At 45.2% G+C, this 25141-nt stretch overlaps 1 protein-coding gene across 4 annotated transcripts in view; it reads left to right on the top strand.

The window, feature by feature from the left end:
- Nucleotides 1–25141, top strand: part of LOC100120714 (four and a half LIM domains protein 2) — a 100577-nt gene that overhangs the window by 3498 nt on the left and 71938 nt on the right. Inside the window, exon 1 of one of the 4 annotated variants that reach the window (XM_016981981.2) lies at nt 20475–22265. The exons of the other annotated variants lie outside the window; for them this stretch is intronic. Within the exon in view, the coding sequence (XP_016837470.2) occupies nt 20490–22265 (1776 nt within the window). The 5' untranslated portion in view covers nt 20475–20489. Of the gene's footprint in view, nt 1–20474; nt 22266–25141 lie in introns of those variants that run through there. 4 annotated transcript variants of the gene reach the window in all.

Here is a 25141-nt window from a genome sequence, read left to right as displayed (position 1 = left end):
GAGGTGATACGAGAAACTTTTGCCGATTCAACAAGTGTTTTAATTTCGCGTTATGCGCTGTTTCTTAATGGAAAGAACACGCGACAGATTTTTTTTTTGCGTTTGCTTGGAATTTTTAATTATCTTCGTATCGCGTTATCTCGAACCATTAACGTTTATTATTTTACAAAGGGCTTTATCATAATTACACACCACATGAAGAATTTCTCATTAAAACAGCTCATTGACCATAATCGGTTATTCTCGAAGCTTATCGAATGGTATACAATTAATAATCATTGAGTCAAATATTTTCAATACGATATATACTTGAACAGTAGTACAAAAATTCTAGTTAAAACCTATAAACTAGATCCCGCCAAAAACAACGAGAGCCCCGCAAAACAATACTGATGACAGTTCGGCCACCCTAAATACATCACAACGCCACAGGTGCACCGACGACGTCGTGCCGAAAATATCTTACCCTCCTCACGACTCTATATCCACACATACATCTCCAACGTGCTCTCGTACCAAGCGCACCTCAAGCTCTCCTTAGACACATAGTCCTTCCGCTTCGACTTCTTCCGTACTCTAGGTGTATGCACGAGCGGAGGATCATCGATCTTGTTGCGGAATTGACTGGCGTTGCTCGCGTGTCGAGCCGCATAAACCGGTCACGACTCCCGTACGTGCGTTCGTGTGTGTGTGTGTGTATGTTGCAGGATGTTACGAGGATATCCCAAGCGGACTGTCTATCCTACCGTGTGTGTAGCGGAGACGTTTTTAGAGGGCTTCTGTTTGTCGTTAGGGGGAGAGTCACGAGATACTATATGGGCTGTGTATAGTATGCATGGGTGTGTTTTCAAGAGGTCGAAGAAAGGGTTGAGAGCTACGGATTTCTAGTTTCTGAATTTTAATTAATTAATTAGCCAACGAAAACTGCAAAATCACAGCCCATCATTTTCACGTTTTTCAATACTTCAAGTATATAAACGTCGAGAAATTCAAAAGACGACGTAAAAATTGCGTTGTTACGCGTGTATAGCCCAGAACTGTCACTCCCACGTAGTCCGCAAAAGCTACACGTTCGGGGAGAAAGCAACCGAAAAATAAAACCACCTCACGTGCAGTGTGCCTGCCAAAATCTTTAATCGAATCATTCCTCTCACATACGCCCGTACATACCGCCGCTTGTAAATACACACCAGCTCCATCCTACTCTGGCGCAGACGTCAAACTCAGCGTGTCTCTCCGTTTAATTTCGCAACTTCCAATACAAAATGCTCGCTTTTGGCACACGACCGTTGCCTTATCGTTCTTATCTTTCGACTATATATAGGCACACCAGACCCACACACACACAGACATACACGTTCGGAATTCGTGGCTTATACGCGAGAGATATGCACACACATCGAGCTTTTTCGTCCTCGATCCTCGTATGTATGAGTTTTTGCGAGGCATTATTGCGTTGCATATGTGAGACGAGTCAGATATTCGACGGCCGATATATCGAACGAGCTTTTGTATGCGCGAAAAGTTGTAAAGACGAGGCGAGGGAGAGAGAAGAATCCCTTGAAATTTGTTTGCCGGGGATGATGATGCTTTTGTCGTAGTTTCTGGGATTCTTGGGCGCTGTTGCGTAAGGCTGGCGCAAGGTAAGAGAGGTTTCGAGGCTATTGGTTGAATTCGAACGGAGCTTTTTCAATTTGTAGAATTATTACAGTGTATACATGAAGTCAATCGTTTAAAAATGAATATTTATTAGTATGGAAAATAAATATAATAAAAAGTCGACGCGTAAAAGCTGGAATGAAAATATTTACCATCGCAGCAAAACGAATAAAATATGCAAACGAAAAGCATCAAAGCGTGAAAGAAAAATAGATGAATCCGCGGATACAGCTGGAAAAATACGCACCTGTATTTTTTTTTTTTTGCACAAAAAGAGCTAAAACAGGAAAGCTCGCACGCCTCGCGTGTGAGTTGGAAATTAAAAAATTCATCTAGCAAATTGCGTGGTAAAGAAAACTTTTTTTAGCACATGTTAGTCTGGATTTGCGTGTACAAACACGAGCATATACAGTCTAATACACTGTATAAAAATATACTTGGAGAAAAAGCGAGGGAGTAGGTCAAAAAGATGAAATTGACTAGATGGGCGTGTGTGTGTGTGTGTGTGTGTGCGATGGGAACGTACATGGCGTGTACCTAGGAGGGTTGAGAATGGATTGCGAGTAAGAAATCGAAGTAGAAAGCGAACTTCTGATTAATTTGAACATCGCAATCGATCACTGATTCATCTGCTCTGATGAATTTCCCCGTAAAGCTCTAAAAGAACTCCAATCTTCCATGCACTTGTGTGCGATGCTTGTTCGATTCCACGAAATCCTTGGATGTAACAAAATTTTATACGTATTTTTCGGGGAAAAAGAATCCTATCTGAATTTAAATCCAATCATTCCGTTTTTTCCCCTCTGATACTGCATAGAAAGTAGCGATGAGCTATACCTAAAATCCAATTTGTAATCATTCAACTTCTATGTGCGAAAGTCACGCTCGGGGTCTATAAATAGAGAAATCAAAGTAAAACTCTACCCTCCATTAGATTACACGCCGCAGCGAATCGTTCGATTATCGCAGACTCGTCAGACAATCTTCCGTGCGGCGAGCAATTAGTTGCCGCTTTTCACCTGCGGTAATGTGATATACACATCGCGACCACGACTCACTCACGTATGTGTGTAACACTCGGAAAACAGCACAGCTCTCTCGTGTATACTTTGCCAGTTCGAGTTTAGTCCTTTGCTCGGATTCGCCTGCAGTAGTGCTTTAGAGTTTTACGGATTATAACGTCGTGATTAGAGTGACATTACAAACCGAGCTGGAGGTTTTATGGATGTTGTTTTTTTAGGCCTGGAAGGATCGTATACGAGGAAGTATTAGGGTTTTGATACTTGAATATTCGAAAGTTTTGACGAGACTTTCATGCTTTATTAGGTGTAAAAATTGGCTCCTCCCCTGCCTGTCTCGGTAATTTGAAAAAATTCATTGCGTTACACACCGCTCGATCAATATACATCTAATTTCATTCTATTCCCCGAGAGGTTCGCCTTTCAATTTAGGTCAATGAAAATAAAGCTTTTCGTTACTGTTGTCGCGCTATAAAAAACACGCATATTCTTTTATTTAATTAATTAATATATATCAACTAAAAAAACACCTTTAGTAGTTGCTAGTTTATTTTGTTACAGTAAATGTTCAGTTAATTTCAAGTTTAAGTGAAGCAAATTATTCACGTATAAACGTGAGTACGTTGTGAAACTCGAGTTTAAATTACATCAGTATGCCATATTCAAACTTTCCAAATGATAAATTCATTGTGCGATGAAGTTTTTAGTCCGTCATACATGCGTATACGAGTTTCAATTCGCCGACGAGAATCAACATTCGGAATTTCGAAACGTCAACTTTTCTGTTTGGTTTGCGGTAATTAAATAAAGTACGCTTCGGTAAATTCGGTGCACATTTATAATGAGGTAGTGTAATTCCAGAGGTTTAACAAAATTAATTCTAAATTCCTTCTCTCGGCCGCATAGGACGAACATATATATTTGCAGCAGGACTGCATATTTAAATTAAAAATGTTTCAATATAAATTTTAGACTAGCCACAAGGTTAATTTTCATCCTCAAATGCGGTCCGAGGAGGATCATAAGTAATGCACGCATTTTTTTTTAAAAAAAGTACTCGAACAAGTTACATTGGTTCGACGCACGTGCGGTGAAAGAGCGATGAGATAAACCACATACTCACTTATTGCCTTTTAAAGAAGATCGACTCTGTCAAGGATCACTCGTATAGCTTACGAGAAAATGCCGCAGTGCTATCGCGTGGATGTTATACGTTGTACAAGTTGCGACCAACGCATTATATGTATTTGGCAATCGCGATTGCGCCTGCTGTTGCGGATATTATAGTTTAGACGATTCTCCGATTGACTTGCTGCGTCTAATGAAACTTTTAATCTAGAATATTTGTTTGTTTCGTGCTTTTTCAATAATCCTGTCGCAGTGTACACTACATTCTAAAATTATTTTGAATAAATACTTAAAAAAATTTTTAATTTTGTGAAAAAATAAATACGTTGCACAAACGCAATAGTTTCTTTGTCACTTTCAAGACACAAACGTTCTTCGAATTTTCGATTCCGTCTTTCTATTTACGGAACGACGCATCCCACGCTTTTAGCGTTGACTTCATCCATAAGCACACATTGCATCGAGTGTAATATCTCACAGACTGATCGATACGCTTCGATACCAGCGGCCGATCTATAATCCAATACAAGCTGATACACTTATGGGATGTAACGTAACACGTGGACGCACGTTTTGTCGTTCTATTTCTAGATCGGCGCTATAACTCATCTTCCAGAGCTAAAACCGATCCTTGATAAAAATCAACTTTTCGCGGCGAAAATTATTGCGTCACGCGGACAACGATCTATCATAACTCTTGTATATCCATCGTTTCCCATGAAACCCTCCATCCGTGAAAAGCGCATCGAACATCTCGCGCAAATAAATAAATACAAGGTCTCTCCACATCCACGAGCATTTCGCGTCAATAAAATCTCGCTGATACCACGCTGGAAAATCAAAGCTCGCATGCAATAATGTGACGTCCATTAGCCATTTCCGCGAAGCTCCGGGGGCGCGCTTACACTCTTTCTGGACGATCGACGCCTTCGTGTCTCTCACTCCTTCACATCCGTCGTCTGGGAATTCCATTAAGGCTGCGCAGTGCCGATCAGACGTTTTCATTGTTTTCGCGCCTTATGTAACGCTCTCTCCATCTCGTCGTCTGGCGGTTTTTCAAACGTCGCCCCCGTTTTCCCGTAGTTCTCGCCTTGGTACAGCAGAGTATATAGCTTCGCGAGAGAGGCAATCGTGATTGATTTGACGCCTCGATTGGCTCGATGCGCCGGATGGTTTAGTTACTTGCCTGACGAATGGAAATCCGAACGTTTCTTTTTATTTTCGTATGATGGTTCTTCGAGAGGGTTAAACCATCGGAACGTTGGATATTTCAAATGTAGAAATAAAATTTTCAACGTCGTTCTTGAGACCTCATCGCCGCGAACTACGTAAATTAGTCACATATTCAGCCGCGACGCAGAAAAAAGTGAATGCTCACCGTGCTGCGGCACAGATTCAAAATGGACTTCCTGCTGACGCAACGACAACATCGCGCACATAGAAAGTAATTAAGTTTCTCGCGAAAGCCGCGACGAACTTGACATCCATGTCGGCTCCTAATCGTCGCTTTGCATGAGCGACTCTCTGTCCTTATCGAACACCTTGCGCGCGTGTGACATTGGCTCCAAAATACCGTGGACGGATTTCTTTCCTATGGCGAATCTTGAGAGTGACGAGTGGTTCGTCTTGAAACGATTAGAATCGTGCCAATGTTTCTCCGCGAGAACGTGTCTGGTTTAATTTAGAGAGCTTGTACAGACGTATAAGGTGTGGATGTTTCGTTCGGCGAGTACACGTGTTGGTATACGGTATACCGTGGATTTGAATTTGGCATTACGTCAGTTTTTTTAAATTAAAACACAGCGCGACGCTAAAAATACCAGGGTTTCGTACACGGGTTGATTGAATTGATGAATTTATTGAAATCCTAGTATACAAAGTGTGATCGACGAGAGCTGATTATTTAATTTTACATTCGATCAATTTAACCGACGATGCTCTCGTTTTCCACCTCCATTAATTATTTCTCGCTTGACAGGCTTCCAATTCGTTTATTTTTCGATTCTTCGAACAGTCGGAAGCGAATTAGGTCGCTTAATATTTCATATCATTCATCCGATAAACAGCATCCGCTGTATTTATTTCATTTTTAAGCTCGACCACAGTCGAAACGCATTGTTAGCTGAATAAATCCCAGCCAACCTTCAGCATCGACGGACATAATGAATTAGTCAAACAAGAGAGCGCAGATAACAGCTACTTCGGTATTATCCCTCAACAATACGCTCGAATTAAATCCCCCGAATGAACTAATTGTAAACGTCCAAAACGGGTGTATAAGATTTAAATTTGCGCTAACGCATTTATCCATGGCAGAGAGAGAGAGAGAGAGAGAGAGAGAGAGAGAGAGAGGGAGAGAGAGAGTACAGCGTTTAAAACTGATTTTCCCTCTCCGTATGGAGCTAATACGAGCACAGCGAGCTCCTTAAGGTAAAGAGAATTTGTGGCGACGGAGAGTCACATTTACCATTTCGAAGCGTGAGCGATGACTTGGATAATGGACGCGACAAGGAGGAATCCGTTTGCGGGACTGCGTGTAACGCGATCTTTATCTGTGAAATTGAAGGTGTATTTTCCGAGCGAGTTACGCGCTGAGAAACCTTTCCCGGTGGACGCGACATGTTTTGTTGCGCCGCCCTTTCAAGTGTATGGATTGATCGTTTTTGCCGTTTATTGATTTGAAATATTATCCTCTCTGTGAAATTATTTTTTTCAGCATAATTTCGATCATCTTCCTGCGGCCTTGATTAGCCGGTCTGAATAGAAATTTTTCCGAAAAAATATGGTAGTCCTGTGGTTCTCGCGTGCAATAACGACGATTGAATAGCTCGGAGATCAGCGAGTAATCGATCTTCCGGACTCGCGCAAGGGATAAGAGCGCGCTCGTCCGGAAGAAGTAAGACGTTCGACGACGAGAGAGAAGAGGAGGAGAGGTTATAAAGAAGGGATTACATAAGTTTTATACGTTCGAGTGCATACGGGCTTTGCAGTCGTTGATGTACGATCCTCATAATTCAAACTGCGCGCCGAGAGACTCCTTCGTCGTATGCGGCTGTATACTGTCTGTGTGCATGTATATTGTGTATAGCGATGATAAAACCACTAAGCCGTATGTGTATAAATAAAGAGATCAACGAAGGAGAGTTATTTTCTGGTTTGAGCTACGAGTAAAGTATTATTGTTCATGATTAGCAAAACAAACGCTATATAATACACCCTACATTTTAAAGAAAATCGCATCAATAGCCATAGTCTTGCTTTTGCTAGTAACAAATCACGTATAGACAAATTATTGAAATTATTTCATTTTATTGTAGTTCAATACAGGTTCACCAAGCGTAACGCAACCAGACTCGCGCATACCTAATCAGCAGAAAAAGACGGTGATCCAGTCCATTCAATCAACAATTATCTATATCTCTACACACAAAAACAAAAGTTCCCGTGTTATTCATCATTCTCCCATCACCGTAAAAAAAAAATATTTTCTCAACGCGTCATCCAGTGTCACGGCCGCGTGCGAAAGGCGCAACAACACACAAAGACGCGCCCGAAAAAAGTCCAGCCGAGCGCGAAAATTATAAATAGCCCTCGCTCCTCGGCACAGCTCGTACACGAGGAGTATAATAAAGAGCTGCACAAAAGACCATATTTTTTTTCGCCTCGTAGATCGGCTACGAGTTAATCGATCCGATCGCTCGATTCGCTAACGATTATTTCACGCTCGGGCGCACAAGCCGGTAGCCGTGTACACCTATACTTGTATCCATACAGCTCAGCTCCGTTGCAGCAACTTCAACGTATGCGTGTAACCCGGCTCTTACATGTATGTAGGAGAAAAATCGAACGCGGAAGCCGAAATTGATACTATCGCCGGTGAGGTGGGCGCATTACGCGCTGATTTGATTTTTTTTTCGACGTGAACTATACCGCGGGAATAAAAATTTTATTGCTCGAGAGAGAGACACGCGTACGTATCGTAAATTTGCGCGCAGTTTAGCCGGGCTGCACTTACGTCACGTTGGATTTTACGGCCGAGTGTTTATTTTTGCGCTTCGTTACGGTAATATGCGCGCGTCTGATTTGTTCGACTTTGCACAAGTTTTTCCGCCGAGAGCTGTGCAATATCTTCCGACATGATGAAAGAGATCAAGGGTCTCCCGATTCCATTCCACCCTCTTTGTCAGCTGGATTTCAAGAAGCCTCGTTAAAAAAAAACACCCACCTACACTTCTCCGCAAACCTTTTTCTTACATAAGAGAGAGAACACTCACACGCGATCAGGTCTATGTCATCAGGCGCACATTACGCGGCCGGGTAATCAACCACACCCCTGCGACTCGGGGCTTTATCTTCACGAGCTGCACCCTTCAATCTCGCCCTTTGCATCGACTCGCGTTGGAGACCTGTATACACGTACATACATACATACATATGTGCCGGACTGTGAGTTTTACCGCGTGTGTTTTCTATTTTTGCCCGCGCAGTGGGTTATCGCGGCGGCAGAGGCGGAAGGGTTCACTCGGTAACACACTTAGGCGGTGATAAAAAAGAAGAACCCCCGACGACGACGAGCTCTCGGGGCTGTAATAAAAAAGTTATCAGCTCAGGAGAGAGAAGAGGGAGAAAGCCTCCCTCGTCAGAGAGCCGTGTATACGTGTGTGTGTATGTACTTCCGTGTAATAATCTCTGCACCATTACTTTCTTTACAGCGAAAGGGTGACGACTATTTTGCAGCTGAAAAGAGACGAGATCCCGAGAGAGCGATCGTGTGTATGCTATATATACAAACAGCAAACAATTATCCTTTGGCCTTGTTGCCTTGCAGACACGGGTTTTCTCTCTCTCTCTCACGAGCGAAGGGCGACGACGGTATTATTACGTTTCCGCCCTTTCAGCCACGATTCGCGGGCTGGAATTATTGCAGTCGATTTCGATCGCACGCGTGCGCGCTCTTGGAAATAAAAAAATTCCCGATGGGTATTAACTCGCGAAATTGCGTAACACGCCGTGATAATTGAATTTAATCCGCGAGAGAGAGAGAGAGAGAGAGAGAGAGAGAGAGAGAGAGAGAGGCGGGAATTTCGAATTAATTTACCAGGGATGATAACAACAGCTGTTTTAGAATATTCAAAGTGCTTTGATTTTCCCGTCGAATGCGCGCCCGCGATGTTTGCTTTAGTTGCATACGCGCACGTGGCTTGTATATCGAGGGTAAAATAGCTACTCTATTATACACATCGACTCTGACTTTTCGACGTGGCATTATTATGCAGACCTTACATATGCGGCGGCTTATTGTTTGGAAGCTACTGGGATAAAATAAACACGGCCGTTAATTGGTCGCGCGTTTAATATCGGCGAAGCCTTTGCGTGTTTGCGTTACGCTCGCGCACGTTGCCTCTTGCGTTATTACGGTCGGATTGAAATGTTTTCTGTTTTTTATTATTTTTATTCAAGGATTTCGCTATTATTTCGTGAATATCCGCTAATGAAAGGGAAATAAGTCTTTCTACCGGTAAAAATACCGGTTGGAGTTTTATGCGAAGCTAAATTTTATTAGTATCGCGAAAGTTTTGATTCAATTTGGATTCGGGGTATCGGGCCTTTTCATACGCGAACGTATCTATATTGGTTTTCAGCGATCGAATATTCATAAAAATGAAGGAAATTCGAAAATAATAAATGAAATATTCTGCGGACCAACGCGCTGGTTATTAATAAAATCGCGAACAAAGCGACTTTCCCGCAACAACTCGAGAAGACTTTATGCATAAAGTTTCTCGCGCCGATGACGTTCTCCCGTATAAATCACACACTTTCCAATCGATGCTTCGATTCCAAGTGTCCACGGTGGCATCATTCACTGCGCGCGACAGAAGTGCAAAAATGAGGTCATCGTTCGTGGAAAATACACATGGTTATACTCACGCATGTCTTCTCCCAGAACATATAGCGTGGCGAAATCGTTCATTCGAAAATGACGAGAGTCGCCGAGATAAACGCAGTGCCGCTGAGCGCATTCTTTGATTCGGCCGAGATGAGGCTCGACGATCGGCTTGTTTGTAATTCCAGGATAAACTTTTACGGGGAAATATGACACGATACATTTTTGTATCATACTATAGTTAACGCCTGTTTACAGAATCACCGACACTGATATACCCACTTAACTCACGTCCTGGGGGGCTCCAATAATCAGCGGAAACCGAAGGCAAGCGATTTCCGGACGCACATCGTTTCGAGCGCATATTAAATAGGGTCGAGGCTCCGATAAACAAAACCATGATGCACACCAGTGGTATGTAGTTCCTCCGCAGCGGCTCGGATCAATTAGAGCCAATGAAAGTCACGGTCGCGGCGGCGGTGCTAATCCGTACAAAAACTCGGCCGAGTTCTGAATTCGCGTGACGTCCGAAGATGGATGTAAGTGCTTTTGTACTGCGCTGTGATCCGATGTGTTGTGTTGTTAATTGTGAGAAAGACTGGTATTTTTTTTTAATTTTGTGTAGGAGGTTTTATTTAACTAAGAATAATTTAAGACACAACCCATTTAATTAATAATTATAATATAAGATTTATTCAGCTAATCAATATATAAGACTCGCACTCAATGCGACTACTCAGTTACTCGGTCGGGACCAGACTGCGTTCCCTCTTGTTCTCACTGGTAAGGGCCAGTGCCAGTCTAATCAGATGTTTATAGTATTTCATAAACATCTCTCCATTGGATCGATGATTCTTTCTTCTATAGACTTTCTTATAGTATAGGCTCTGCATATGAAATATTCCCCACATTTGTCTGTGGGAGCTAGAATATGTAGAGTTTTGGCGTTTAATTTAGTATAATTGTGTACTAATAAGGTTGATGATTTTGTGGCAGACAGAGTTTACACGTCAGAGTTCTTAAAACACACATTACGATAACAACGCATATTCCAAGGGCTCGACAATTGAACGTTTTCCCCGTTTACATTGACAAATCCAATATCAGCTGGTGCATTGCGTCACCGCCGAGGTCCTCGGCAGTGAAAATTCGAGTTGAAAGAATCGATCCATAAAAAAAGAGTAATAAAACTGACAAGAGTATATTATAATATTACATATACCTATGACGTGGCTTACGTGTACATCTAAATATAGAAGACTGCGAGAGATGCAGCATTCCAGTGCCGATGGTTGACTGAAACGTCTGGTTTCCTCCCGCGTTCCGCGCCCGGGAATATTAGGTCGGTTCGTTTCGTGTTTAGAACTTATAGTTCGATTTCAAGCGCGCGATTATCATTTGTTAAATGAGGACGATTTTACAATTATTAACAACACTTTCTCTCTGCGTTTTCTTCGGGCTTGAGACCGACAATAGGCCGCATTAAAAGTGTGATGTAGACTGAGATCCAAGCAGCTTCATCCTCGGCTGCTCACCAAGTAGTTTTTGGAGAGAGATAGAGAGAGAGAGATAGAGAGAGAGAGAGAGAGGGGGAGAGAGAGAGAGAGACTTTGAAATTTAATATTGCGTAACAGAATATAAACGATACTGTGCATCAGAATAGTATCTAAAAGATGAAAAATGTATTCTATAGGATTTTATTGACACTGTGTGTAATAAGCGCATAGCATTATATCCGCATCGTCGAAATTCGCCGATACTTTCTAATATTTTTCGAGAAAATGTATAGTACAGGACGTATCATTATAATACCTGCGCGCGCAATAATTTATTGTGCGGCTTAAATTTTCGAAAGAAAAAGACTATAACAATAATTCCCGCTAAAAATCATCGGCAAAGTACATAAGTAACGGGCTAGCCGCTTCACATTTATCAAGATTTTAATTGTAGCTATTACCAATAATTCTTTCGTGGTTTCGTATACATGCCGCTCTCGAATGCACGTTTATGCGCAAATATTTGCGCACATATCGAAGGAGCCGGTCAATTATGAAAGCCATTTTTTTCATTGGGTATCGAGCGCAGATTTCAGCAATTTCTCGTTCGATAATTACCGCCGCAACTGCTGCTCTGCGAAGACATGGTAATATTTATTCCTCGCTCTCTCTTGCTCGAGAGAGCTGAGCATGAATTACCGTATGAGCCTAACTTGCGGGCATATCGGATTTGTTTTAATCATACCTTAATACTTTGGCACAATTTGCGTCGCAGCGCTCATACAGCATTTGTCAAACGTCAAGCCGATATGTACGTTGACTCGACGTTAAAAATACGCATATAATTTCGGATCCTCTTTGACGACATCGGACGTGTTTTTCCGCAGTAAAGCGAGGCTGGAAATGGAAATTCAATTTTAGAAATGGCATTTCTAAAATTGAAACTTTGCACGCCAATTAAAATTCAGCTACTGCTTTGTTGTCTCACCTCGTCCCAACAAAAAGAATTGGAATATAAGTATATAAGTATCGTTAAACAAAATGCTACCGTGGCAATCAAAGCCTCATTCAATTAACGCCAGCTTAAAACGACTCTTCCCTGTGCATTATACCGTTCAAATATGTAACCATCACTCAGTTGCACACAAATTGCACCATAAGCCTCATAAATCAGCCCGGCGAAGTCTTTATTTGTGTATACAGCCGCGAGCGGCACTTCAATTAGCGGTGGAGCCAAACGAAGCTCGCGCAAAAAGTGAAAGAACAAAACGGACCAGCGCAAAGTGTATACTCTGTACGCCAAGTCAAGAGCAAAGGCATATTTTCATCAAACCAACCAGGCGAAAGAGACACTTGTGGATCGCCGCGCAGACACACATGTGTGGTCCCTATACTCTGCTCTCTCAAGGCCGTTGAAATATCATCGTGTCCCGCACTGCTGATGCGTCTCTCTGCAGAAGACACGGCGACGACCGGCGAAGCGAGTCCACACATTATATATTAACCAACTGATGTCACTTCCGTATACGGCTGACATCATTCCCGCGGCGGCTCGTCTCAATGCCGCCGATGGTAAGTCGCGCGAGACGAGCGGAATTTGACGAGTGCTGTGTGTACTTGTGACATGCTTTGGTACACTTTGATGTGCGACGTGTCTTCTGGTGAACTGAACTTTTTTGCTTGAGTTGTGGCAGGGGACACGACGATTGTTTGGGTGATGGAGAACGCTGGGAAGTGTTGGTTTATTAATTGCAAAGTTTGTATTGCTAGAGAGCAAGAAATTGCAATTTCATTTTAAATTATAGACCGCGCGAGCACGTGGAATTTGAACAAATGAAATAAATTATTATTCATTCGACCTGCTGGGAATAACTGAAATATCGAACTTTGTTATTGGAATTTTGGATTCTGCAGTATATGCTTGGAATAACACGAACCATTAAATTAATTTATCCAACGATTTTGTTTATTCGAAACGAAAACATCGTACGACGCGTGCACCCCCAGGCTTTAAAAAAATGAAAATTTTAATAAAAAATGTGAATGCGTTATTATTCGATTTCTTAAAAGACCCAGGAAAAAGATACGGTTTTTGAAGCGATCAAGGGAACACAATAAATATAGAAAATTGGTCATTACTTATAATTTAAGGACAAAAATAAATCATAACATTTCTCGAAAACAACGATGAATTATCGTTTGCTGCAATATCTCTAGAGAGAAGGTTTCATTGCTGCGAAGCAGCGTTCTACGTAACCGACGTAGGGTATGGTTTCATGCTTCGAGTCTTGTAACGCGATTCTCGCCGCTGCCACTTGATGCCGCAAGAGTTTTATTTAAACAGCTTCTTTGGAACTTGCTTATCACGGGGTATCTACCAGTCATGGAAAACCGTGAAATTTTTGAAGTATCAGGAAATTTTGTACGTTTTGAAAAATCCTGGAATTCACAGTAAATGGGCAGAAATAATTTTGATACTTTGGACACGTTTGATTTTGACCACGATCATACATACAAAGCTAGTTATTTGAATTGGCCCTTCCATGTACACTAGTATAGTCTTTAGTCAGCGAAGATAGTTGCATAGTCGATTTTCGATTTCCACAATTACTAACACGCAATACCTCAGTACTGACTGATTTTGACGAAAATACACAAACCAAACAATCACTATCCAGCACTGCGCCATTTCAAAGAAATCAATCACAGGCCACGTCAAAATATATTTTGGTCATGCGTAATAACCAAACGATCCTGAACCCGCCATCTGTCCCCGTCCCAGTATCCCGTATCTTCCTCCCACAGAAGCCAGGAATGTATCGGTCTCTAAAGCATAACAGCGATAAACATCCGTTTATTTGTCAGACTCGAGTCGCGCGATCGTAAAACGCGCATCGGCCGCCGCATTAATGATACACACATTTTTGGTATCATCCGCGATTATACGGTCTTTTGGCCTATTTTAACCTCCACGGGCGGGGGGTATCTCTTAGCAGCACAAAAAGGCGAAGCGAAAATTGGGGTTAACTGTAAGTCTATTTCCGAGTATATTCAACTATTATCGTGTCACGCTCGTAAAAGCTCGAAGGGCATCATCATCTATATACCTCGTCGTCCTCGCGTATCTCCAAAGGCGCGGCTATAAGCGTATATAACACAATTTTCGAACACGAGGCACCAGAGAAATCGCGGATCACTTAGCGCCGTATCATTTGCCTGTACACACACACACACACACACACACACACAAGAGCTACCCCCAAGCGTCCCGTTACGTAATCTCGAAATGGCCATAGAGGCAAGATTGCGTGCGCGCAGCTGTAAAAATGTTTACGGAAAATTACTCGCGCGCGCGCGGACGAGCCATTCGCGAGCTCATTATCGGGGCAATAAACCGAATGGAACGCACTGCTCTCTGCGCGTGCAGCAGTAGTACAGAGTGTGTTGTATTACGGCTGATACAAGAGTGCGTTAAACAAACGTATAGTTACAGCTCTGGCTGTCTCTGTGGGGAGTGTATTACAAAGCGATTAGTTTTTATAATCAATTCTCTGCATCGCATATGAATTTTGAAGCATAATAATTTTCAACCAACGAAAAATAAAAACTCGCATACAAATCAGTGCACTCCCGAGCCCGCAGGTTCTCAAAAGCCCAACAAGGACTTCAGCGGCCGAAAGTAAACAACCGCCCGCGAGTGTCTCAAAGCTGACGAAAGGCTTCCGACGTTTCTCCTCCTCGCGAGGTCGCGCGCCGGTAATATTTCACTTCGTCGCTCTTTTGCGCCGTCGCGCGAAAACGGTAGCAAGTGCGCGAGTCGAAACAATAAAGCATCGCTGCGATGATAAAAGTCGTCGTTTTGTAACGTTCCTATGCACTCCGCCGCGGAGCCGGATAATTGATTGAAAGGCGTGAACCTCCGGGGTCTCGCGGGCTTTGCTGCACATTGTATTGTACAATAGCGTTGTAGGTATGTAGCGAAGCCGATATGGGATCACGAGCGCAGCGGATCGAAAAGGAACGAAGGAGCCGTTAGGTGTGTGTGTGTGTATATGGAGAGCGAGAAAAGTGCAGCGGAACGACTGGATTATTCCGTATGTAGGGTGGAACAGTGTAGTGGAGCTTGTAGACTGCGGTTGCGAGGATTAGCGCCGGTATACGGAAATTCACTTTTATTGGAAGAAGCTTTGATCGAATTATTAATTTCGGCTCTCGTTATATTATTAATCAAATATTTAATTCGTCCGCATCGTTACTGTTAACATCGTATATCCTACGCGTATCTGCAGCCCTGCTGCTACTGCGACGCCGCGGACCGCTAAATGCTTAACGGTTCCGCCGTAAATCCAATTAGAGCCGTGCTTTTCTCCCCCACTACCACCCACTACGCTATACGGCTACCACTTCTTGTTGCGCTTGACTCTCTCGGACACGGCTGCTGCAGCGCTATACGCCTAATTGTATAACTATTGCGAAGCCGTCGCCACGGCGACGAAAGTTGGACGATTCATGCTCCAGCTGGCCTACGGTTCTCGTTGCTGTATATTGTATATACTGTATGCATTATCAACTGCTATACAGGAAGTTTTTAGAAGCGAATTCATGGTTCGTGTAAAGTCGACGAGACGTCTGAAATTAATCGCTTACTACAAACCGATAAACAGCGGGGATCATCCGAAGTCTTAACGACGCAAAAACCTTTCCTTATTGCTGCCCCCAAGGCTCTCGCTGTGAACTAAGTTATATTCGATATGGTCTCGTCAGAAAATTTTCCACTTTTTGCCGCGCCTATATATCAGCGAGAACAAGAGCAATTAAGTGTATAAGGATCTTGCAGAATTTACGATTACGAGCATCGTCGACCTGAATCACTGCAGGAAAGAAATTTCTTTTTTGGTTCAATCGCTATTTATTAGAACTCTCGCGTAGAGCTTCTAAGCAAGTTCGCTCTTTGACGAGGGTTCGAAATCGAAAATATTTCAGAAATTTCCATTGTGAAGAGCCGAATGTACCCGCGAGATTTATTTCGATGGTTTGCAAAAAAATTCTTCGACGACTTAACGCAATAAAACTCTGTGAATGTAGTTTTGAAACGACGTGCGCGAGTGTGACGGGTGTGGCATGAAAAGGATCGCGTAGGAGGATTCGGAGAAAAGTTTGTTGTCATCTCTCACTCTCTGCGGCTTTCGTCTTAGACTATACTCGCAGTCGCGTATCGTCCTTTTTCTCGTTTCGTCATAAATTAAAGCTTAAAAAAGCATTGAGAACACGATAATTTATTCCCCGCAGTCGCGTGGAAGAATAATGACGGAGGTTCTCTCAATTCTCAAAATAAACAGTTTCAGGCCTTTTAGCTCCGAATCCGTACAGTCCGCGAGGATTATGTTGGATTTGCTCTGGAGAACTTTTTAATTACACACTGCGAGATTTAACTATCGTAGACTATAGATTGTATGGCTGTTGCATAAAGTGATTATTTCTATTATCCTGAGATTCAAGTATCATCTGACACTGGCAGCGAATCCAGAATCTGCACAATCTCGAGAAAAAATGAAGGGTCGAGGTCGTAGTTCATCACACGACACGGGCCATCGAAAAATTCGCGCAAGTCATCAGCGCGCAATTACCGAATGAGTTCAGGCATGTCGTCCAGTCATCGACGCCGAGCGGTTTCTTTTTCAATTTTCGACAAACAAAAGAGAGCGTGTATAGTATTATACAGTGTGTATATCGGGGCTGAAAGTAAATGGCCAGACGCAAGTGTGTGTCGAAATTGTGAAGTTTTCGACTTTGAGGAATAATCTGGACTACGGACCTTTTTTTCGAAATTATTTTCATAAAACTACCCTATATACCATCGCTCTCAGGCTGTCGACTTATCCAGAACACAATTTCCGCACTATCCAAAAATAAAACACTCTCTACACTCTGATCCCTCGTACGACCGCGTTTAACCCTATTCCTATCCGAAGGTAGGCAAAAAATCGATCGACCCTCTCTAGTGAATTAAACCGACTGCACGCGTATACAACACACGAGTTTTCGGTTCTCGAGCGCACCATTTCGGGCAGAAGTCAGAGGCGGGGGCGTCGAGACCTTGTTGATGCTCTCTCGACCCACGCGATGGGGAGGAAGAAGAATAAGAGAATATGGGCTCGTGTGTCGTTTCTCCACAGGGAATTGCGGAGTCGTCGAGAGAAAGAGTATTATATGCTAGAGGGAGGAGGATTCGCCGGGTCAGTGTGTTATGTTGTGCGGGACTGGTTTGTTTGCCGCGTGTGCCGTGATCATGCGCGAGCTGTAGGTGGGGTCGCGAGACTGCGATGGATTAATTGTGTGTATGCGATACGTGTGATGGAAGCTTATTATTATATTATTCTTAGTCCTTTCGGGGTGCCTCTCGCGAGCCTGTGTGCGGGGGTGTTTTTTTTTTTATTTTTTAGAAGTGTCCGCAGTGTGTATTACTTATAAAATCCCAAAGCCATAACTAGTCTTATATATACTCCTTAGAATCTAGATCGTCTAAACCCGCAGCCATCGGTGCTGCACAAACAACACAACACGCAGTTCCTCTCCTTCTCTCTCTATCTCTCCCTCTACTCTCCCGCATTATATACGCTCGTCGCGGCGGGTGCAGTGTACCGCGCGCGAAAGAGCAGAGCGGCAAGTGCGCGCCGCGGCGTATAACGCGTGTAATAAACGGCGTCCTTGATATCTCGTTTATGCATACAGGCTGCCGCGCTGCTGCACATACACGTGAAATCGATCGGTGTATAGGTATTACCTCCACTGCGCGCACACACACACACACACACATCTGCACTTCTTATAGTCTGTACATGAGCGGAGTCGAGCTCTCGTTCTTTTGTCTCGACGACGAGCGACCGCCTCCTCCTCGACTCTTTTACAGAGGCTCTCAGCTACTACTCCTCTTCCTCTCGTTCTTCGTTTTGTTTCGGCAGTTGCGGCTGCCGTTTGCCCGGCTATTGTCAGGACTCCCTCTCTCTCTCTCTCTCTCTCTCTCTCTCTCTCTCTCTCTCTCTCTCTCTCTCTCTCTCTCTCTCTCTCTCTGCTCCTTTCAGAAGTCGATTGTGCTTTTACGCGCGTATACGTTGAATTTTTCTTTTTTTCTTAAGCGAAGCAACACGCAAATCGTCGATCAAAAAGCTAATTAAATCGGCTGACCTGGACAGGAATAAGCAGACAGCGGTGCAGCGAACCTCGACGCAATTGGAGACGGACGAGAGCGCGCGCAGAGTCTCTTTCTCAAACACACACACACACACACACACACACACACACACACACACACCGCAAAGCGGAACTTTAATTGTGCGAACCTGCGGTGTCTGCCGTGCGCAGGGGATCCGTTAAGCAGTCGAGACACACGTCTCGGGGTATGCGCTACGCGGCCGTTTCGCTGATGAAAGTCTCGCCCTTCTGATGATGGCACTTGGATTCTTGTGGTTGGACTTCATCTGCGTTCAGTCCTCAGAGTGTAATTGAAGTTTATTATTGCAGACAAAGTAGTATACCAAAAGTCACGGCCCACAGCTGACCAAGAATATAATCCAAGAAACGAGCGCATGAAGGAACCAGTTCCTTGCGGCCAGCCCCAAAGCACATATTTTCACTATGGATGTACCGCACGGCCGCAAAAAAAGTCGCGGAAAATATAGGTCTATACAGCAGCAACAGCATTTTTCTCTCTCTCTCTCTCTCTCGTCTAAAGAGTCCAACGGGAACGTGAGGTTCGCCACCTGTGCGGCGCGAACGTCTCGCCGTACACTCCTCCCGCGAGTCTCTCTCTCTCTCTCTCTCTCTCTCTCTCTCTCTCAGTTCGCGTTCGGTCGTCGACGGGGTTATATCCTCCAGTGCAGTACTCTGTATGTGTGCGTGTGTTTTATTATTACCTCCGGAGAAATTCCCGGTCATTTTTCGGTGCATAGTCATTGGAAAGCATGACATCGGCTCTCGTTCCGAGGAACGATTCGAAAAACCTCTTCTTCTTTCTTTTTTTTTAATAACAAACCGTAGCGTAAAAATTTCGACAGTTGAACGTCACGACACAGCATAGTATGCTCGAAGCAGGAGGAGAAGAAAATTGCCGAATAAGAGTCGCTATCTTTTCGCAAGCATCGGCACGATCTCAATTTCCAGAGCGTTTAGCGCCGCGGCCTTGGCGGCGCGTCGAGGATGAAAACGGCGCGCGCGAGAAGGAAAATTGCCGGTCGTCGTACTTACGCGCACGGGTTCGTGCACCGGCGAACGCGAGTATTATAGTGTATGTGTGTGGATGCACTTATTGGTGTAGCTTGTGCCGATTTTAGCGGGGATTTCTTTCGCGTGCGCGAAGAATAAATTTCGTTTTATCGTAAAGAACTCGCTCGTGTTATATGTGGATGGGTTACGGTAACGATGATACAAAATTACACGCACACACACAGTCGTACGTGGCGCCGATGCTCGTGAAAGTGCGACGACGACGCGCAGCTAGAGAGTTTCAGGGTTGTCTCCAACTCCTCTCTCTATCTCTCCCTCTTTCAAAGATCGCCCGCGTCCATTTCTCCTTCCGTACACCTACTCCCACCTCGGAGACAGATCGTATCCGCCGATCTGCTTGTGTGTACCGTCTCTCTCCGCGAGGATTCCCCCGTGTACATTTGCATTCGGCATAGCTTTGTCTTACTCGAGAATGTTATCCGACTCTGTTCGGCATAAATATCCCCATATTCATTCGCGCACCGGAAGGCAATCAATCTCGCGAAATCTCGAGGGGATCGACGTACACTGCCTATCCCGTCCCTTTTTCACACTCGGCTTGCCGTCCACTATATACTCCAGATACAACGCGTTTCCCTCTCTCTCCAGCTCTCGTTCCCACCTCCCGACGCGATTCGGCACTACTGCCCACGTAGGATTGAGTTTCGGGCCCAGCCGCGCGAGTGAAACGCGAGATCGTCGCCGAGCTCTTTCTCTCTCTCTCTCCTGGCGCTATAGCGCGTACGGTTTCTTTCTCTCTCTCTCTCTCTCTCTCTCGTCCGGTGCAGCTTGCACGTGGACGAGCGAGAGGAAGGAGAGTCGGAGAGAAGCAACGCGGCAACAGCAGCAGCTCTCGCGCAGTGACGGCGCGTCCGCGAAATTCGAAGGATCGCTGCGAGAGAGCCGCGAGGTAGCATGTGCTGGCGCTGCTTTTAGGCTGTGATTTTTACATCTCGTGTGATACCTATACCGATCGTTTACGTCTAAGCGCTGAGATGGAGCAGTAGTCTGAAGAGTCGGATGCCCTTCCTCGCCAAGATGTCGGCTCACTTTCGAGGATACCCTTCGAAGGACCCGAAGTCGATCTACGTGCATCGCGACGACGACTATCCCGCCAAGCTCGAGCACAGACTCTACAGGGAGAAGATTGTCGACTACGAGGACAACGATTGTCATCGGCGGGATGATTACGACGAGGTGGCGGAGGACACGTACCCGCAGCGGAAGTCCTCGCACAACGGACATCCGAGGGTCTCGAGGAAGGACGACAACGACGTGGACTACCTGTACCGCAGGAGCAGGGAAAAGTTCGCCTCGTGGGACATCAAGGATCTGGACGATCAGCAGCGCAAGAAAGAACCCAGAGCCGGCAGGAAGAGTCAGAGGGAAATCGCGGACGCCGAGGTCGAGGAGATCTTCGTCAACGGCGAGTCGTCGTCGTCGCCCGCGAGGCGCTCGTCCCGCAACGGTACATCCTCTGAGGGACGACGTTCCAGTTCAGTGGGTCGTCGCCGCGAGTCGAGCGATCGGCAAAACGGCAAATCCAGGGGCAGACATACCAGTGAACCCTGGAGCGAGGAGGACGACGAGGATCGTGAGATCAAGGCTGGGAAGAACGGCAACAATCGCTACGAGAACTTCGGCTCGCTGAAGAAGAAGAATGAGAAGAACGCGGGCTTGAATCTCGGTTTTCGAGCGATCGTCGACAAGTTCAGGAGGAACAGCGACGACAGGGATAAGAAAGAACCTGCGGTGACCAAGAGCAAGAAGCAGGAGTACCTGGACGACGATTGGAGGTACGACCATGGGAACGGCAACGGCCACAAGGAGAGGAGGACTCCCGACAAATTCGAGGCCTATCCCAAGGAGTCCAAGACCGAGAAGAACCACAGGATCAGGGAACACGAGTACGACCAGGAGCCCAGGTCCAGAAGGAGATCGCCAGAAGACGACGACGAAGACTACCATCACCACAAGGCTAGACACCACGATGCCGATCGGTCCAAGCGACGAAGCTACGCCTTTGAAGCTTCGCCGGAGGAGTTCGACGTGAGGATCCAGAAGTACGAACGAGCTCGCAGAGACGATCCGGACCTCCAGCGCAGAAGCTCCTTCAACGATCGAGCCGACAACTTCCACCACAGACACTCCTCCAGAGACAGAAACGGCAGCGAAGTGACCAGGAAGAGCAGCTTGAGGAACAAGGAGAGCAGCAAGCACCGCGACTCACCCAAAGGCAAACCGCCCAAACCCAGAGTCTCCGAGAGACACTCCAGACCCCTGACCCCACCCAGGGATCACCAACCCGTCGAGGTGATAAGAGACCACGACGACGCGTCGAGGGACCCATCGAAGAAGACCTTCTCTATGAAGGAGTGGTACGAGAGCAACCGTCAGTTCGCCGCCAAGTACCTCAAGGACCACAGCAAGATCAAGGAGCTCTCCACCTCGGACGCCAAGGACGAGTTCGTCTTCGACTCTCTCAAGGAGCCTCGAGGCCACTTCGAGATCGAGAACGTCTACGACCGCCACGAGATCCGCAGAGAGTCGTTCGAGGACAACAACGAGGACGACGACGATGACGATCAGCCTAAACGCGGATACTCCAAGGCCCAAGACGATCGAAGGAGACGATCGAAGGACAACAGCAGCAGCAACGGCAACAGACGCAGAAGACACCACCGGCGCGAGTCCCTCGAAGACGACGACGAGGAGGAAGAGGAGCACGAGGAGACGAACCCCAGGAGATCGTCCGAGAGTTACGCCAGGAGTTTTGTGATGCCCTCGAGAAAAATCTGGAATTATCGAGATGGGGTATGACACACCAGATGATATTACCGTAAATACCGATCGCTTATCGGGATCGGCTCTGTGCGAGTGTGCTGTGTGTGCTGAGTGTGTAGCAGCTGGGGTCAGGTGAAGCGGTGCGGGATTTACCGTAGAAGGGGATACGATCGCCGCTCGAGTATAACGGGGCCTTTTTCTCCTTCGGGATATTCATATATCGGCTGTCGCGCGCTGATCGCGTGTAATTTGCTTTTGGGATTGAATCATCCTGCACTAATACGCGGTTGCGGGAAATTCGGGGCGTATAACATTGGGTAAAATTATTGTAAGAGGCGATATAAAGCTTGTAACTAACGACGATACCAGACACTGCTCTCGCAACACGGCAGTGCGTTAAAACGCGATTTATCCAGCTTTTGTCACGACAAAGCCACATTTGCGTAAAGCCAAAGTGTCGAAACGTCAACGCGACCGCATAAAGTATGCGGCTTTTCCAAGCCGCATCGCGTACCTGCGTTTTCGCGAGCGACACTCGATTTTTACGATCTTTAATAAAAGAGCTTCGCGCGTTATGCCCGGTCGATGATTTGTGCGATGAGCGTCTACTCTTTCTCTTGGGTATTCGCGTAAAGGTGAGAGGTTTATTGCCGCGTATTGTGCAGTTTGTTCGATTGAATGCTGCCGGTTTGTGGATAGTATGTGCGTATTGTTGAGAGAAGGTTTTCGAGTGTGCAGCGGACAAAAGCTCGTTTCTTTATGCGGATTATTAATAACAGTGTCGTTGGATCGTTATTTACGAGGAGCTCTCGTATTGAGCGCAGAGCTGTACTCTCTCGTCTGTTGGGTGTAATTTATTAATCGTATATACATTAACGGATGCGCTTTGGAAATTTTGATTGTTGTTCGCTTGATTTATCGATGATATATTCTCTTTTTTGTTATAATGCGGATTTTGTGCAATTGGCTTCAATAAAGATTTACCAAATTCATGTTTAATTATGTGATTATCTGTTACGATGTATTATTGTCTCTGTAATTCCCTTCAAAATTTCACTCTTCTCATCGATAACCACAGCTGTTCATCGATTAAAAAAAACATCTTATAAGAATCACTTCGACTCTCAAACTCATCTCATCGCCGGTCGATCGGCGACTGAAGCAAAAAGCTCGTCTCCTCGAGATGTCTCACTTCGCAGTCATCTGACTCACGGCCCGAAAAGCGATTCGCGGGGCCTCTCTCTCTCTCTCTCTCTCTCTCTCTCTCTCGAGATCGTTATTCAAGATTACTATATATAGCCGGATAGATGCAGAGAGGCGCGCGCGCGAGAGAGTTTTACTGTAGAGCGTATAGACGACGCTTGGCTGCTACTGCCTACTCGATATTTGGTGATGCCGCGAGCGTAAAAAGCGTGGGCGGACTGGCCCCGGACTACCTCTCTGCGACGTGTATAGTGTGTACCGGCTGTTGCCGCTGCCGGGATTTCTGCGAACGAGTCGAGCTCTGTCTCGCTACTTTGAGATTTTGGATTTATAATACCGTGGATTTGAAAGTATACATGGATATCGCTTGGAGCGGGAGCAATAAATTTTGTCTTTCTGTGTAATTTATGCGGTTTTTTGTCGTAAAAATTTCGACTGGTATTGCTCGACTCTTAATTTTCTTTTAAATCTGCTTGAAAGTAGCTTGAATCAGTGCTAATAGGTTGATTTGTTCGACTGCAGTCATTCCACTAATCGAATTCGCGCTCGGCAACTTTCAAAAATTCAATCCCACAACGCGCGCAACGAGACACTCGCTTGCTGCTCTCGAATCGAAGCGCGCAGGGAAAATTCACCGCAGCAGCGGCGTCTCTCCGCGAAGAAACTCGTTCCACACACTAACATATATACACACACACAGATACGCACACATACACACACGTAGAACAGGCGGGAGAATCTCGATCGGAAATGAATTATTGGCCGATGCGCCTCGATTAAACCGGTGTATGGCGTATATATATAGTGGCGCTCCGATTAATCGGACGCTTGGAACGCCGTCAAGAATCCGCTCTCTTATTTAGTATAGAAGAGCGTAGGTAGCACGGACTGACCCGTTGACACGCGCTCTCGAATAATTTACTCCTGTCTAGGGCTCTGATTAATGTTGGCCGGGGTATAGAGCGCACGGACAAAAGCCGATGTATTTATTGGCTGATAGCAGCTCACTGGCTGATAGACACGGGCTATGGTTATACGCGACTCTCTTGGCCCGTGAAAAAGGCGTCCGATTATGGGTTAGGGGGAAGTAGGTGGGCTTGAACTTTTCTGGTCAGTTTGAAAAATTGTAGTCGCTGCGGATATAATGTTTAATATTTTGATACTTTATTCAATTATTAAAAAAGAGCTCTTAGGATAACAAAAAAAAACACGAAGATTAACATACAAACGAGCTCATCGTCTAAAAGAATCTTGACGAAAGAGCTCGTTAAAAAAATTAAAAAATTCATGCACACACACGCGCACGTACAAATCCGGAGGTTAACAAGCGTGTCAGCTCTCCGCGCAGCGCCGGCGAAATAATCAAAAAGCCAAATACACACACACACACACAGAAACCAGCGATATTCCTCTGCGTCTCTCGAAGACGCGCGTCAAGCTCTGTCGATCAAGCATACACGCGTTGGTGGCTCTCGATCTGCCGACTTCTGACGAAACGACGACGCTACGATGGACTCTCTCGAAACTTTTTCCCAATTATGCGCACGCGTGCCGTTGTGCGCCTTGATTTTCCGCCTATGGCCTTGTCCCGTTTTTCACCTGCGGTTCGAGTATTGTTTAATCGTATATTCTGTGTAACCGATGCTTATGAGGACTTTGCACTTGACGCGCGCTCTGTGTGTGAACTTGGTTTGCATTGTTTC

Source organism: Nasonia vitripennis, chromosome 2, assembly GCF_009193385.2.
Source record: "Nasonia vitripennis strain AsymCx chromosome 2, Nvit_psr_1.1, whole genome shotgun sequence".
In the NCBI taxonomy this organism is placed as follows: Eukaryota; Metazoa; Arthropoda; class Insecta; order Hymenoptera; family Pteromalidae; genus Nasonia; species Nasonia vitripennis.
Note: the sequence above shows the minus strand (reverse complement) of the source record. Positions and strands in the feature narration are given on the sequence as shown.